At 55.8% G+C, this 15,190-nt stretch overlaps 1 protein-coding gene across 1 annotated transcript in view; it reads right to left on the reverse strand.

The window, feature by feature from the left end:
- Positions 1-15,190, reverse strand: part of LOC133346677 (inactive cell surface hyaluronidase CEMIP2-like) — a 55,078-nt gene that overhangs the window by 13,750 nt on the left and 26,138 nt on the right. The window contains exons 4-16 of the mRNA XM_061558462.1: positions 13,996-14,280; positions 13,236-13,509; positions 10,555-10,721; positions 9,846-10,034; positions 9,049-9,218; positions 7,933-8,142; positions 7,199-7,404; positions 5,698-5,767; positions 4,032-4,160; positions 2,329-2,414; positions 2,023-2,151; positions 1,700-1,735; positions 1,399-1,551 (exon numbers count right to left, since the gene is read on the reverse strand). Coding sequence (XP_061414446.1) covers positions 1,399-1,551; positions 1,700-1,735; positions 2,023-2,151; positions 2,329-2,414; positions 4,032-4,160; positions 5,698-5,767; positions 7,199-7,404; positions 7,933-8,142; positions 9,049-9,218; positions 9,846-10,034; positions 10,555-10,721; positions 13,236-13,509; positions 13,996-14,280 — 2,104 coding nt within the window. The remainder of the gene's footprint in view (positions 1-1,398; positions 1,552-1,699; positions 1,736-2,022; positions 2,152-2,328; positions 2,415-4,031; positions 4,161-5,697; positions 5,768-7,198; positions 7,405-7,932; positions 8,143-9,048; positions 9,219-9,845; positions 10,035-10,554; positions 10,722-13,235; positions 13,510-13,995; positions 14,281-15,190) is intronic.

A 15,190-nucleotide genomic window follows, 5' to 3' on the forward strand; every position in this document is an offset into this window, starting at 1 on the left:
TCATTGGGTGGGCTATCGTTTGTGTTGGCCATGTCGCTTCTGAAAAACAACAACTACATACCTCGGTGGGGCCTTACCTGGTAAACAAAAAAAAAATAGCTTACATTCTTTTTTTAAACGTTACGCGCCTTTGACCTTGTAAGCGGCGGGCCGGATCGGGTGGAGCGAGCGGTGCGGAACGCAGCGGAGGAATTCCGTGGCTGGCGTGTTTGTTGATTTGTTTGTCTGCCCGCTCTGAAGGATCGTCATTCTCCCGCAAGGCTTCGTTCCGCTACTTCGGAAAGGGCGGCTCTTGCGCGAGACGAGGAGGAGGTGGCGGTCGCCAAGGCAAGCAAGGCACGCCACACACACACACGCGTGCACACCTGAGCGCACACATGCATACAAAGACAAAGGCAAAGATCCCCCGTATAGCCTCAACAGACTATTGGGGCAAGTGCTGTTAGCGATAAGCAGGTATGACGGCCGGCACGCTACACGAGCAGGGGTGGGATGGCCAAAACCACACCCGACCGCCTTTGTCTCCCTAGTGGCGATGTTTACACACCGCACCAGATACTCATTTGAGGCTGGGTTGACTTAGGGAGAGGCGCAGGATGGGTTTGGATAATCGTCACTGGTGTTGGCCGTGAGCCGGAGTCGAACTCGGGTGGCCGGGTTCGCTGCGCAGTACACTAACCACTGTGCCACCGCTCTCCAATTACACACACACACATATGCACGCACACACGCACAAACACTACACATTCGCATGTATCAGACCCCGCATTGTCTGTGCTTTATAAACGCTGGCAGGAATAATAACATCACCAGCATCAGCATTATTAAAACCAGCTGGACATTTGCAACGGAATAATTACGTCACGAGCTGATGCTTGGGACACTGGGGCTTCCTTTCGCTGGGATGAAGAGGCACTGCTTCACATGTTCATCACGGCCATCATGATGATCGTCATCGGAAGCCATGGTCTATCCACTGCTGGACGAAGCCCTCAACGCGCAAGGACCGTCCGTCACACTCCTGCAAGGTTCACTTGTGACGTGGTGTTTCTGCTGTAAGGCGGCCATGTTTTATGTGAATGGTTGATGGTTAGACACGTGGCCGTCCATTGATTAATCGATTAAATCAATTCACGACGCATGAAGCGAATCACTCGCCTAACTATCCCCTCTCATCTCACTCCACTCCCTCCCGTCCACGCTCTCTCTCCGCTCCACGAACCAAGGCTTTCTGCCGGAGGTTACAGTCAAACGTTTCCTATTGGGAGGTCGCTCACTCTCCTTTGCTGTGCCTAGCGCCTCGAATTTCCTTGAGTGTGTGAGCGCATGAGTGTGTGAGCGAGCGAGCGATTCAGTGAGTATGAAAATGTACGAGAGAGCGAGCGAGCGAGCACTCACGAGGTGCGAGCCATCGTCCGGAACCGCCCGTCGGCGCCCGCGCCCCAGAACCGGTTCTGGCCCCCGTTGGTGCCGAGGTTCCCGCTCTCGCCGACGAAGATCGAGTCAGTCACCTCCTGGCTGGAGCCCTCGTCCGTCGGGAAAGTCCCGTCGCTGGGAAAGCGCCGAGACAGCGGCAGCAACAGCGGCAGCAACAGCAGCGTCAAAAAAGGAAAACTGCCAGGGATGGCTGCTCTACAAAGTCCACCGCGTGTTCCGCCCGTCCAGCACGAGAATTCAAAGCTCGGAATGGTGAACTCACCTGGCGAAGGTGATGCCGATCGCGTTGTCAGCAAACCTGTGGGAAGGACAAAGAGGCAGACGCGGCGTTAGCGGACGCGTGCACACGTACAACGACCACCGGCCGCTCCAGCCAGGACTTCAATATTCCCAGCGGGCCCATCCCGAATGAGAGACCCCGGGGGAAATAATTCCTGCACCCCGACACTCCACATCCGGTATAACCCCTCTCGCAACGGCGTGAGCGTGTGGGAAGAGTGGGGGGGCGGTGGTGGGGGTGGTGGTGGTTGGCGGGGTTGAGTGGAACTTCCGCGCCAGCGCCCGACACGGCTTGCGGGGACTCACGCGGAGTTGCGCACGGAGATGGTTCCGCCGCGCAGCCAGGCCCCGTGGTCGTTGCGGAACGCGACGAGGCGGTCGAAGACGGCAGCGACGGCCGGCTTGGCGGGGTCGGCGTCCTCGTGGGGCCGGTACCTTGGTGGGGGGGGGGGGGAGGCGAGAGAGACGGGGGGGGGGGGGGGGGCTGCGTCACCGTGCGTGCGTGACGCCGCCGCTGCCCTGTGGCCGAGTCGTCACGTTCGAACTTTCCGAGCGATGGTGGTGGGGGGGGGGTGGTGCTCCTGCCGCGTCACTCCGCGTGGAGCTGCTCACCTGGCCGTGACGAGGGACAGGAACTCCCGGGGGCTCTGGGCGCTCGCGGGCGTCACCTTCACCCCCTTGTCCAGGAAGACCCCGGCCTGCGGAACAGCAGCGAGCCGTTAGCCCGTTAACCCGTTAACACGTTAACACGCCCCCACCTCCCACCGAACAATACCGGGCTGCGACCTGCGCCGAGACGTCTGTTTCACCTGCTGCACGTTGCAATCCATCGTCATCATCGTCGTCATCGTCGTCGTCGTCGTCATCGTCATTGTCGTCGTCATTGTCATCGTCGTCATCGTCGTCGTCGTCATCGTCGTCGTCATCATCGTCGTCATCGTCATCGCCGTCATCACCGTCATCACATCATCGTCATCGTCATCACGTCATCATCGTCATCATCGTCGTCATCGTCGTCATCATCGTCATGGCCGTCATCACCGTCATCACATCATCGTCGTCATCGTCGTCGTCGTCATCATTGTCATCATCGTCATCATTGTCATCGTCGTCATCGCCGTCATCACCGTCATCACATCATCGTCGTCATCGTCGTCATCACGTTCATCAGCCGTGTCCACCCCCGCATCAATGCGCATCCCCCATCCTGCTGTGGCGTTGCGCTGCGAACTTTGCCGCTCCACCTCCGCGGTGGGCGAGACCCTCGGCCGTGCACCTCCTTGTCGATGCAATTGCTGCCCTGCGATTTATAGATTAATCTTATGCTGCTTTTAAAAAAAAAGACACAAAAAATAAAACGGCTTCGTCTACGGGTTGAATCTGCCGAAAGTCTATTGCACGCTCGTCATCGCGTCAGCGGATTTTTGTTACCCACCGGATCCATCAATCTTTCTCTCTTGGCCCTAAATCACAGGCGAGTTGCCGCACCCCCCCGCCCCCCTCCTTTGCTGCAGCTTCGCGGTCTTCAGTTTTTTGCGCTTCCAGACGCAAGTGTGGCCCCGATGTTCGTGGCCCCCCCAAGGAGCCGTCTGATGTCCCCCCCCACCCTCCCCACCCCCCCTCCCCCTTTGACCGCAGGAATATTTTCGCCAGCCCTCATTGACAGTAGCCGTCAGCAAGGGCATTACCCTCGGATTGCCATTAAACCTTTATTTGCAGTGACGCACGAGCTACACGTGAACAAGCCACATCAGAGCATGTTGAGACGACACCTCTACGAAACTCCGATCGCTCCACTGGCTCCCAATGCTAATCCTGGATCAATCTCAAGACCGTGTGCGTGTGCAGGCATTGGCGTGCGCACGGGCAGCGGTCGCTCTAGCGGTCAACGCACTGCTGTTACCAACCCGGCGGCCTGGCCTTCGACTTCCAAAATCAACGGCGAAGCCGCCCTGGACCTCCCCTAAGTAGACTCAGCCTTTAACTCGCAACTCAGTGCGGTGTGCGTAAATATCAGCGCGGCGTCCAGACGGTAGCGCCGCGCTTAGCGCTACGCTGCGCCACGAACCAGGCGACCCAAGTTCGATTCTCGCTCACAGTCACCAACACCGGTGACGATTATCTGAACCGGTCCTGGGCCTCCCCTAGGTCGACTCAGCCTCAAATGTGTACCTGGTGCGGTATGTAAACACCGCGATGCTGGCCTGCCACGCGGATCGTGAGCCTACGTAGAAACCGTTGCACCCTAACGGCCCCGAATGGGCTACCCCGGGCTGGGGGGGGGGGAGTATCTCCGTTGTGCGTGAGCGCCGTACCCTGCTGTTGGAGTGCGCGCGGTTGTTGCGGAAGAGCCCGAGCGGCGACAGCTCGGAGTGACCCTCGGGGAGCGCGCCAGCCGAGAGCCCCGTGGGCACGCGGTGGAACGCGAACCAGAACCCCACGTCCTGCGGTGGGCAAATTAGACGGACGTCGACCGGGTCAGCTTTCGCTCGCTCGCTCTCTCGTTCTCTCGCTCTCCCGCTCGCTCTCTCACTCGCTCGCTCTCTCGCCCGCTCTCTCGCTCGCTCACTCTCTCGTTCTCTCACTCACTCGCTCGCTCCCTCGCTCACTCTCTCGTTCTCTCGCTCACTCGCTCTCTCGCTCTCTCTCGCCCTCTCACTCGGCCTCTCGCTCGCTCGCTCTCTCGCTCTCTCTCCATCCATCCCCCGTCTCCTCGTCTGTCTGTGGCTCTAAGTCCATGTTCCCGCGTCTATGTCGCCCCGTTTGTCTTGGACTTTACCATGATTGATTAGAGTTCTAATCAATTGTGGTATAATTGTAATAATTATTATAATAATAATGATGAGATAGTGTCTTTCAAATATCAAGAGTTGGGTGATGATGATGATGATGATGATTTAATGAATATTACAATTCAGCCATCTGTCAATGTTGGATCTCTAGCAAAGCCATCGGAGCCCAAGGCGCATTCCATTCGGTGCTCTCGCTCCGCTCTCCAGGTCAGGTCATGCCCCGTAAAAACAAAAAACCCAAACAAAACTTTAATTTGCAATTATTCTTAGATGGAAGGAACTCGAGCCATGGAGCTGCCCTTGGGCAAGGAAATCAAGGCGATATTAACATTGACAAACTTCGGTTGGACTTACGAGTCACCCGTAACGACAACACACGTGGCCAAACGATGTAACTTAATTAGTCCAGTTATGCGCCTCTGGGTTATTTGGGCTTCTTTGTTTTGTAAGAACCTCCACCCCAGAGGCCCTCCCCTCCAAATGCCCTCACGACCCCGCCCCACCCCCCCCATGGAAACCCTCTCGAATAAAAAAATTCATCATATTCTCATGACGTTCCTTTAACCCAGCAAAACCTCCGCCGCCGCGGCCTCCATTGGGCAGGGTGCTGCCACGTGAGCTGCCCGCTGAGTAGAGTTGCCGCGTCATCTTTCGTCACATTGGGGGGAGGACGGTGCGCGTCCGACCAGGGCCGCAACACCTCTACAATTATCTTATTTATCGATTAATTAATGTATTACTACTTGCTGGGTAAAGCCCACTGAGCTGTAAAGCTCTTTGTCAGAAGCGAGCTGGCCCATCACGAATGATCGCTCAACGAAGTGGGCTTGTCGTCACGTGGAAATGTATAGCGGCCAAAATGCTCTAAACGCGTGGTGGTGTCGATCTAAACTGGGGAGGGAAAACCCTGAGGACCCCGGAGAAACATCCACGAGACCACGGGGAGAGAGAGAGAGAGAGACACGCAAACTCCAAAAATACAGCAGCAGGCGTCAGGGTCGAGGTCTGGATCGAACCCACGACCTCCTGTATACCCGTCGAGGTAGTTAACATCTCGCCACTGCGGCGCCCCAGATCACCTTAAATAATTCTGATTTCATAAATGAGGTTATCAGTGAATCAGCCAAGCATTCGGTCAGAGAGGTCGGGGAAATGAGTGGATGGGCGAGCGGGTTAACGACGAGCTCACCTGAGCGCCCGCAGCGGCGTTGTCAATCAGGTTGTTGTTGGGATGGGAAATCCAGAATGTGGAGACGGCCCTGCGTCGCAGGGCGGCACACGCAAACGAGCACAGCGGCCGGGCGATTAGTGCGCCACCCGCAAACTGCAGCAGCGGCAACAGCAGGAGAAACAGCAGCAGAATCAGCAGCAGCAGAATCAGCAGCAGGAGAAGCAGCAGCAGAAGCAGGAGAAAGAGCAGCAGTAAAAGTAGCAGCAGAAGCAGGAGAAGCAGGAGAAGCAGCAGCAGAAGTAGAAGCAGCAGCAGTAGAAGCAGTAGAAGCAGCAGTAGCAGCAGCAGAAGTAGAAGCAGTAGCAGAAGCAGCAGCAGCAGAAGTAGAAGCAGTAGCAGAAGCAGCAGCAGTAGAAGCAGCAGTAGCAGCAGCAGAAGTAGAAGCAACAGAAGCAGCAGCAGTAGAAGCAGCAGTAGCAGCAGCAGAAGCAGCAGCAACAGAAGCAGCAGAAGCAGCAGCAGAGGCAGCAGAAGCAGCAGTAGCAGCAGAAGAAGTAGCAGCATCAGCAGCAGCAGAAGCAGTAGCAGAAGCAGCAGCAGCAGAAGCAGTAGCAGAAGCAGCAGCAGTAGAAGCAGCAGAAGCAGCAGAGGCAGCAGCAGTAGAAGCAGCAGCAGAAGTAGCAGCAGCAGTAGCAGCAGCAGCAGTAGAAGCAGCAGCAGAAGTAGCAGCAGCAGTAGCAGCAGCAGCAGTAGAAGCAGTAGCAGAAGTAGCAGCAGTAGCAGCAGCAGGAGTAGAAGCAGCAGCACAACAGCAGCCTTCTTGGGTCAAATGTCCGCAGAATCATCAGAGTGAACAAATAAAAATCCTACGGCAATCAATCAACGAACGCCGTCAAGTTAGAACCACCGCGACGGGATGATCCAAACGGAGCGGAGGCGAGACGGCGGCTCCTGCGGGATTAACCGCGGTGGAGAATGGGGGGTGGGTGGGGTGGGGTGGGTGGGTGTATTGTGTATATAGTGCACTGCTACTGTTAATCCGGCTGTTATGAATTGACTTATGCAGATAGCGAAGGATGCTGGGTTTAGTGATGTGTGTTGTGTGTGTCGCTGTTGTAAACTTTTAATCACATTTGTTGGCAAAACTGTTACGTTGTTTATATAGCATTGTTTTAGTACGTTTTTGAGGGGCTTGGTTTGGCCCGATTTTTTTGATTTAGTATAGATTTATACTTATTTTTTTTATCTTTATTGTATTATGATTGTTATTGGGATCAAACATCGAAATGGAATTTTTTGCACTATTTGTACGCAGCATGGACCGGTTGTGCATTTTATGTAGGATTTTATTGTTGACGTACGTGACGTTCAGATTTGTGTACAATTAATTTTGAGATGCATCTTGTAATTTTATCGTTTGTTGCGGTTGAACCCAAATCAAGAACCGCATGGCTCACAGGGTAAATCCTAAAAAAATGAAACTGAAACTGGCGTTGGGAAGTTTCGTGGGATCGCTCACATGCAGTCGGCGCTGGGGTTGGGCGTGTAGCCCGGGTGCACGGCGCCCCGCAGCGCGGAGCAAGCGGCGTCGCCGCGGTCGGTGGGCAGCAGCGTGCCGGGCCGCGTGAGCAGGCCGAGGTTGCGCGCCAGCGTGTTGCGCTGCTCCGCACCGTCCTCCATGAAGAAGCAGTGGCCCAGCGTGTCGTAGCCGACAGTGTCGTTCACCTTGCGGCGGCGGCGGCGTCGGGTGGGAGATAAATGAATAAAGACTTTTATGTAAAATCAAAACATTGCTCCAGATGGTGAGAAATCGGTGGCGAGGTCGGGGGGTGGGGGGGGGGGACAAATACGAGAATCGAATCAACATCAGCTGATCAACTGTGCAGTCTGTCAATCGCTTCCGATCGAGCGACGGGCCCAGTGATCAGGTCACCGTGCTTCGAACCTGGAGACCCAGGGGTGTTCGATTTCCGCTCGAGGCCACCACCACCAGTGACGAATATCTCAACAGGTCCTGGGCCCTCCCCTGGGTCGACTCAGCCTAGAAATTAGTACCTGGTGCGGTGTACAAACACCGTCACCGGGTAGAGACAGACAAGGGCGTCCGGGCGTGGTGGTGCTGGCCACGTACCCCAAGTGCCGCTCGCTTCACAGCCCTCGCCCCAACCAGTCTTGTTGAGGCTGCACGGGGGCGTTGGGGGCCGTGGGGTGGGGTGGATGGGGACACCTGTGTCCGCTCGCTCGCTCGCTCACCTGCAGGCCGCTCGTGCCGTGGATGGTGACGCAGCGCGAGAAGCAGTGGTGCACCGCCAGCCCCACCACGGCGGGCGGCGTGGGGTAGAGCGCCGGCTCGTCCACTGCGCCGCACATGTGGAAGTGCAGCGGGTAGCTGCCCAGCACCTGCTGCCCCATGCGCGTCAGCTCCACGTGCGACAGCTCCACCGCGGAGAAGTTCGCCGTCACCTGGGGGCGAAGGGCGGGGCGAAGGGCGGGGGGTGGGGAAGGGCGGGGCGGGGGCGATGGATTTTTCTCCGGGTCCTCCTTTTTTTTCCCTTCCACATTTTAGAATCAGCGCCGCGCGTTTAGAGGACTTGGCCGCGATACAACACCACGTGGCGACGAGCCACTTCGATGTGAGCTGTCGCTTGCGATAGCCAGCCAGGCCGCTTCTGAAAAACGAGCTCAGTGGGTAAAAAAAGAACTAAATAGTTTTTAGCTCAACGATGGGAGAAAGCAACGGCAGAGATCGAAATTGGATCTCAAATTATTTTGGCGGTGGTGCACAAGCGCAATTAGCAATGAAGAAGGATCATTGCCCGAAACGTCGCTTGTTATATATAATATACATTTCCCTTTCAAAAGCCGCAGACAGTTATTGACGAACGCGGTGAAACTTCAGCTCTCGATGGTTGGTATTGATCAGTATTTACATACAGGCCTAACGATGCATTGATTCGCGAGTAGATGGTTACCCTAACGATGCTCCCACGGTGCAGTGTATGCGATGATGATGCTTATAATGCGTTGATGATGATAATGATAATTTTGTGATGATAAGGATGTTTATCCTTCTTTGATTGTATGTCATATGCATGTTGAACTTCTCTCGCACCGTACGTAGCTAATCGGAGGTGCACATGATTACGACCATGTCAATCCTGTGCTAATGACGAAGATGATGATTCAGTGTTGTTGATGATGATCATCATTCTGCCATGATGATTACTCTGATGCTGCACGGATGACGACTATGGTAATGAACCGCCTGTGGTAATGAACTTACAAAGATGCGTCAGACACAATGCAACGCCGATAGAGAACCAAGATTGTGACGTCTCCTCTGGGTGCCCCCCTGCCCCCCCCCCGCACCTTGATGTGCCCGCCGAACGTGTCGAAGGAGAAGAAGCGGCAGGCGTTGTCCCCGTAGCAGCTGGGCTCCATCTCCCCCTGGACGACGACGTTCCGCGTCAGGAGCCCCACCTCGGCCCTCATGTCCACGCCGTCCACCACCTCGCCCACGTGCGTGAACCGCGGCTTGCCTGCACGCGCGCACAGGCAAAGGCCCCCCCACCCCCGAGATAGGCTTAGCAGACCGAAGGGGCCAAGGGCTGTTTGCGAACACCTTTTTGAAGGCTGGCATTTGCACACGAGGGGTTGGGGGTGGCCTGCATCATGCCCGGCCGTCTTTGTCTCCCCAGTGCTGATACTTATACAACACACGAAGTACTAATTTAAGGCCCAGTTGACCTAGAGGAGGCCAAGGTCATGTCACGTTATCGGTAGTGTAGCTACCCCGATCCCAATACGGAAACACGGACACACAGACACGTGGACACACTGACAGACACACGGACACGCGGACAGACACACGGACACACAGACACACTAACAGACACACAGACACACTGACAGACACACGGACACGCGGACAGACACACGGACACACTGACAGACACACAGAAACACGGAAACGCGGACAGACACACGGACACAGACACACTGACAGACACACAAACACGCGGACAGACAGACACACTGACAGACACAAGCATACGCGGACAGACACATGGACAGACACACGGACACAGACACACGGACACGTGGACAGGCACACGGACACACGGACACACTGGGGGACACGCGAGCGGGGGTTTTGCCGGCCTCACCGTCCACCTTGACCTGGTTGGCGGCGCACTCGGGGCACGGCAGCAGCGTGAACTCCTCCGCCTGGTGCATCGAGAAGTCGGTGCTCGCCACGACCACGCGATCGCCCGCGCGCCACGACCGCACGTCCTCCGCCAGGGTCAGCAGCGGCGACCCCAGCAGCTCCACGCGGAACCCACAGCGAGGGATGCCTGCGGAGAACGGCGCCGGTGGGGGCGGGCAGGAGGAGGAGGTGGAGGACGAGGGTTGATGGAGGAGGAGGACAAGGAGGCTGCCGAATGTGCGGACTTAATGCCAACTGAGAGCGTAAATGAACAACGAAGCATACACATTAGAGGTAATAACATTTTAAATAATCTTGATTTGAAGCTTTCGTGACTGCAGGAATCCATACATCATCACCTGATGACGGACGAAACGTCGTGATTTATTTTATTTTATACCTACGTGACTTTACCCAAAGAACCAAAGAGTATATTTTAATGACTGTGGTCACATTTGTAATTTCCCCGCACACAGCGGCCCACCTGCCCTCGGAATGAACCTGCCCCTACGGACTGCTGCCCTTATGGCCAGTCCGGGCCTTGCCTAAACCTCCTCCATATCCTCTCTACTGAGGTCGACCCTAGCCCCCACCCCACTACTTGGCAGTGCCCCCCCACCCCCCAATAACATAGTGGTGGTGGGGGGGGGGGGGCTGGTGGTGGTCACCTTCCTCCCAGGCGCTGTAGGCCGTCACGCTGTAGTTGCTCCCGTCGGTTGTTCGGAACACGTGGCTGGCGGAGGCGACCCCGTGCGAGTCCATGTTGCGGTATTCCCGGAGGTCCTCTTGTGGGGGGCCCGGCCCCCCGATCACTGCCACCATAGCCCACGAGTATCTGCAGTGACACCGGTCAGAGCGGATGGGGGGGGGGGGGGGTGAGGGGGGGACGTGGAGGTGGGGGCATTGCGTCACACTCGAGGTTCTTGTCGTCGTCGTCGTCGTCATAGCCGTCGCCGTCATCAGCGACATTTTCGTGATCGTTAGCGAGGTTCTATCCACTGCTGGATGAAGGCACTGCTACATATACGTGTATACACACACAAGATTAAGATTATCACCCTAATCAGACATGGTCTCTCAAATGCCGGATGATGTCTTTGACGATAGCCATATTCATTCATGCCGTATGAAAACTATTTAAATTTGAGGGATTTATTCGAATGCAACTTGATCTTCCACGTGCAATAGACGTATGGTATTAAACATGGCCCAAGATGGCTTTACTCGTGTTGACTTTTTTTCTAAAAGAAAGTAGTTTTATAATGTTCAGTAGTTGTGTGCACGTGCTACGTGCGTGTGTGTGTGGCCGGCCATGCAAGATGCACCGCACCACTGCCCTCTGGCGGGTGAATCTGGGAGCGCACCGAGGGCAGGCGCTTGTTGGCGAGCGCCTATTTATGTTCCCACGCCTACCGCCTTTACCGGCACGCACTGAGCGGCGTAGAGTGAATTTATGGCTGAATAAATCTCCACGACCCGCGTGGCAGGGCGGAGAGCCCTCAACGTCTCCAAATTGCAAATTGGATTTGTTTTTCTCTCTCTCTCTGATCTATCTCCATGCGTGTCCCGTCTCTCTCTCTGGGTACATTTTCAAACACACATCTTCTCCTTACTTCTCGGATGAAAAACATTTTCATCCGTCCAATCAGCGTGCATCTGGCCCCAGTTTACCCCCCCCCCCCCCCCCCCCAATAAAAAACCAGGACTTGCTTAGAGGAGCAACAACAACAGGAAATGATAAAACCTCGTGATCAAGAAAACACTGCTACGGCCGCGAATTCCACCACGCCCCCCCCCCCCAAACATGCAAACGATGAGAATGTTAATTCAAACTGCGACACTGCGCAGGCGCGCGAGTGCCAGGCTGCATAGCTCCGTCTGACGGCCCGAAACCTCCAACACGGACACTCTTCACCCAATTACACGAACAATCCTGCCCAACAAAGCGGGCACGCGCGCGCGCGCGCCAGTGAATGAATGAATGCAGACAGCTGTAGCAGAGTTCAGGGTTCACGCGCACTATTTTTTTGTGTGCAGACGCCACCCTCTCTCGCACCCCAGATAAGTGATGCAATCGGATAATATGGTCCGGGTGCAGACACATGTGGGGGAGTACAGAAGCCCCACTCCGACAAAAATTAAAACTAAAAAATGTTGCCCCAGAGAAGTTCACATCCCACGTGTCCCTTTTGTCGGCTGTTACACAACGCGTGGCTTATTTGGCAGCCGGGCACTTAGCCTCGAGTCTGGCCCCGATTTAAAACACACAAAGTTGTAGCCTCAACAGACTGTTGGGGCAAGTGCTGCTGGCGAGCACACCAATACCAATTAGCCGCCGTTCGCCACTAAGTGACGGTGACGGCACCCACGGCGACCGTGCCAGGCAAGGTGCACTTTGAGGGCACGTGAAGTGTCGAAGGCTCGCTGACAGACGGGGTCACTGGACAGACCCAGGTGCCATGGATTGACTGACTGAGATTACTGGCAGATGCACCAGCTGTACCCCAGCTGTACGTATACACACACATGGGTTCCTTTGAGCGTGGGACGGCAGCCTACCACCACTGGATCAAACCCTGCTGATGAAACCGAGAAAGTCGAAACCGGGGGGGGTCAACAGTTTTGCCTTGCTGAAGAACAAAATGCTGCCGGAGGGCATTGGAAGAGAAGGCCAACTATGCTGATTACTCTAAATGTGATTTCATGTCAGTAATTTTTTTTGTTTGCTTCGGGTGGTGGCGTGAGATTCACGCTCTCGTCGGAATGGGAGAGGGGACGGAATATGAACGCACGTGAGAGTCGGGGAGATTTAAACGCGGCCGTGAAATCGTGACCGGCACAGCACACGGGGAGCCGTTTCAAAGCGGCTCGTTGTGCGACTCGAGTTGACTGCCATCGGCCGGGCAGGATGCAGAATTCTGCCGCGCGGGTTTCGCTTTTCGGGATGGTCCTTGACCCGGGCTACACAGGACATTTATAAGGAAAGCCCCGCTCAAGCAAACTCACATGACCGACTGGGGAACGCATCGAAAATGTCACTTTTGTTTCAACCGGTTGGAATCCTTGCCTGCCCAGATAAACGAAGTAATAAACGTGGCACATTCCCGTCCCTGCCCCTTATTACCACCGTCACACCTCCACTCACGCAACACACAAACCAGACCCCCCACCCACCCACCCGTGCCACCACCACGAAGCAATCTCACGTCTCCACGAACTTGGTCGCTGGCCGCGTGACATTTTGGACATTTGTCACATGTTGGGACCTGCGCTCAGCAACCGTGATTTTAACAACAACAACGACAACAACAACAACCTCCTGGCGCAACTGCCAACCCCCACCCCTTACCGGTACTGCAGCTCGGCGACGAATCTGCTGCCCGTGATGCTCCCGACCTCGAGCCGCGCCTCTCGCCCCAGGCTCTTGGCCGCCGAGTCGCCCACGGCCACAGCCACCACGGTGCCGGGAGGCAGCGCTCGCAGGAAGCGGAGGAGGCGCTGCGACTCAGTGGGAGACTCGTGGGTGTCGAAGCGCTCCGAGTGGAGGAGCTGTGCCTCGAGCGGGTCCAGTACCCGCACGTTGATGCCCCGGCTCCCCCACTGCCACTCGAACGAGTACTCGCCTGCGCGCGTGTGTGTGCGTGTGTGTGCGTGCGCGTGTGTGCGTGCGCGCGTGTGTATGTATGTATGTGCACACGCGTGTATTTGTGTATGTGCGTGCGCGCGTGTGTGTTTGTGTGTATGGGGAGCGGAAGTGTAGCGATTAGCTCCAGTAGTTTTCTAACATCGTAAGGGAGAACGTTCCAGACGGCCGCAGAAGCACATCTGAAAGCGCGCGATGCAGTGACCGTCTTTTGGTCGATGATTAGCCAAAAGCGGCTGCGAGGATGAGCGGAGTTCGCGTGATGGTGTATGCTCCTTGACGAGATCAGCAGCAAGGTTGGCAGTGATGCACGAGCACACATTGCGACTCAACACATTCGGCAATAACACGTCCTTCAAATGAAACCGATACATAACTGGCGACGTTCCGGGCCATGACCCTCCTCCATTTTCTCTCTGAGGCTCCCCCCCACCACGCTCTTACTCCCTCCCGCCCGCCCGCTCACCGTGGGGCAACCCGGCCGGGTGCAGGGTGCGCGCCAGGCGAGTCCACGACAGCGCGGGCCGCCCGTGGAGCTGCAGGACGCCGCCGGCGCCGACGCCGATGAATTTCCTGCCGTAGCCCGGCACGGGGAGGCCCTCGTCCGCGCGCCCGTAGAGCGCGATGGTGGCGCGCGCGCGGTACGGGCACGCGCGCGCCCCCACGTGCAGCTCCCCGCCGGCGTGCACGAGCACGTGGCGCGCGCGCAGGGCGACGTGCAGGCCGGGCCGGTCCGCGAACACCAGCTTGCCTGTGTTCACAGTCAATCGGAATGTCTCTATATATACTGGAAGAATCCGATGAGCTACAAATCTCTTTTGTTGTTGTTGTTGTTGTTCACAGGATGGCTCCGGTAGGGGTGGGTCAGAACGTTGACAACAACAAACATTAGACACACAAAAACTATAGAAGTGCAAATTATAGTAAAGGTAAGCAAATTGCTGAAAAATAAATATACAAATTATACTCAATATTTATATCTTACCAGGTAAAACCTACTGAGCTATTAGCCTATTTTGAGAAGCGAACCGGCTATCAGAGCGAAGTGGCTTATCACGTGGACATTTATTGCAGCAAATAAATCATTGCTTTTGCGTTCAATGATCCGTCATTGCGCTGCACTGTAGATACAATCGCTGGGCATGCACCACACCCGGCCCCCTTTGTCTCTCCCAGTGCTGATGTATTAGACACCGCACGAGGTGTTGGTTAAAATATTCGTCAGTCGTGTTGATCCTCATCATCATCATCATTATTGCAGTGATCATGATCATTTTAGCGATCGTCATGATGATGATGTGAGTGGTGCATTCACATCGTCGATAACACGTGCTATCAGTCGTCATCATCGATCTCGTCATTTGCATCATCGTCACCATCATGAAGGGCACCGCAGTCGTCGTCGTCACAATATGCGCGTGCACATCACGCGAAGTCTCAATCACATCGACCAAGTAAGCAACTGCGTTCCTTAAAATACGGAACGGGTAGTAACCACCCCTGCATCCCGGTCCTCGGAGAACATGGGGGAGGTGGAGAGGGGGGTAGAGGGGGGGGTAGAGGGGGGTGGAGGGGGGGTTGAGGGGGGGTTGAGGGGGGTATAGGGGGAGTGGAGGGGGATGGTAGAGGGGGGGTTGAGGGGGGGTGGAGGGGGGTTGAGG

Source organism: Lethenteron reissneri, chromosome 24 (assembly GCF_015708825.2).
Source record: "Lethenteron reissneri isolate LAM-NWPU_2019-01 chromosome 24, ASM1570882v1, whole genome shotgun sequence".
In the NCBI taxonomy this organism is placed as follows: Eukaryota; Metazoa; Chordata; class Hyperoartia; order Petromyzontiformes; family Petromyzontidae; genus Lethenteron; species Lethenteron reissneri.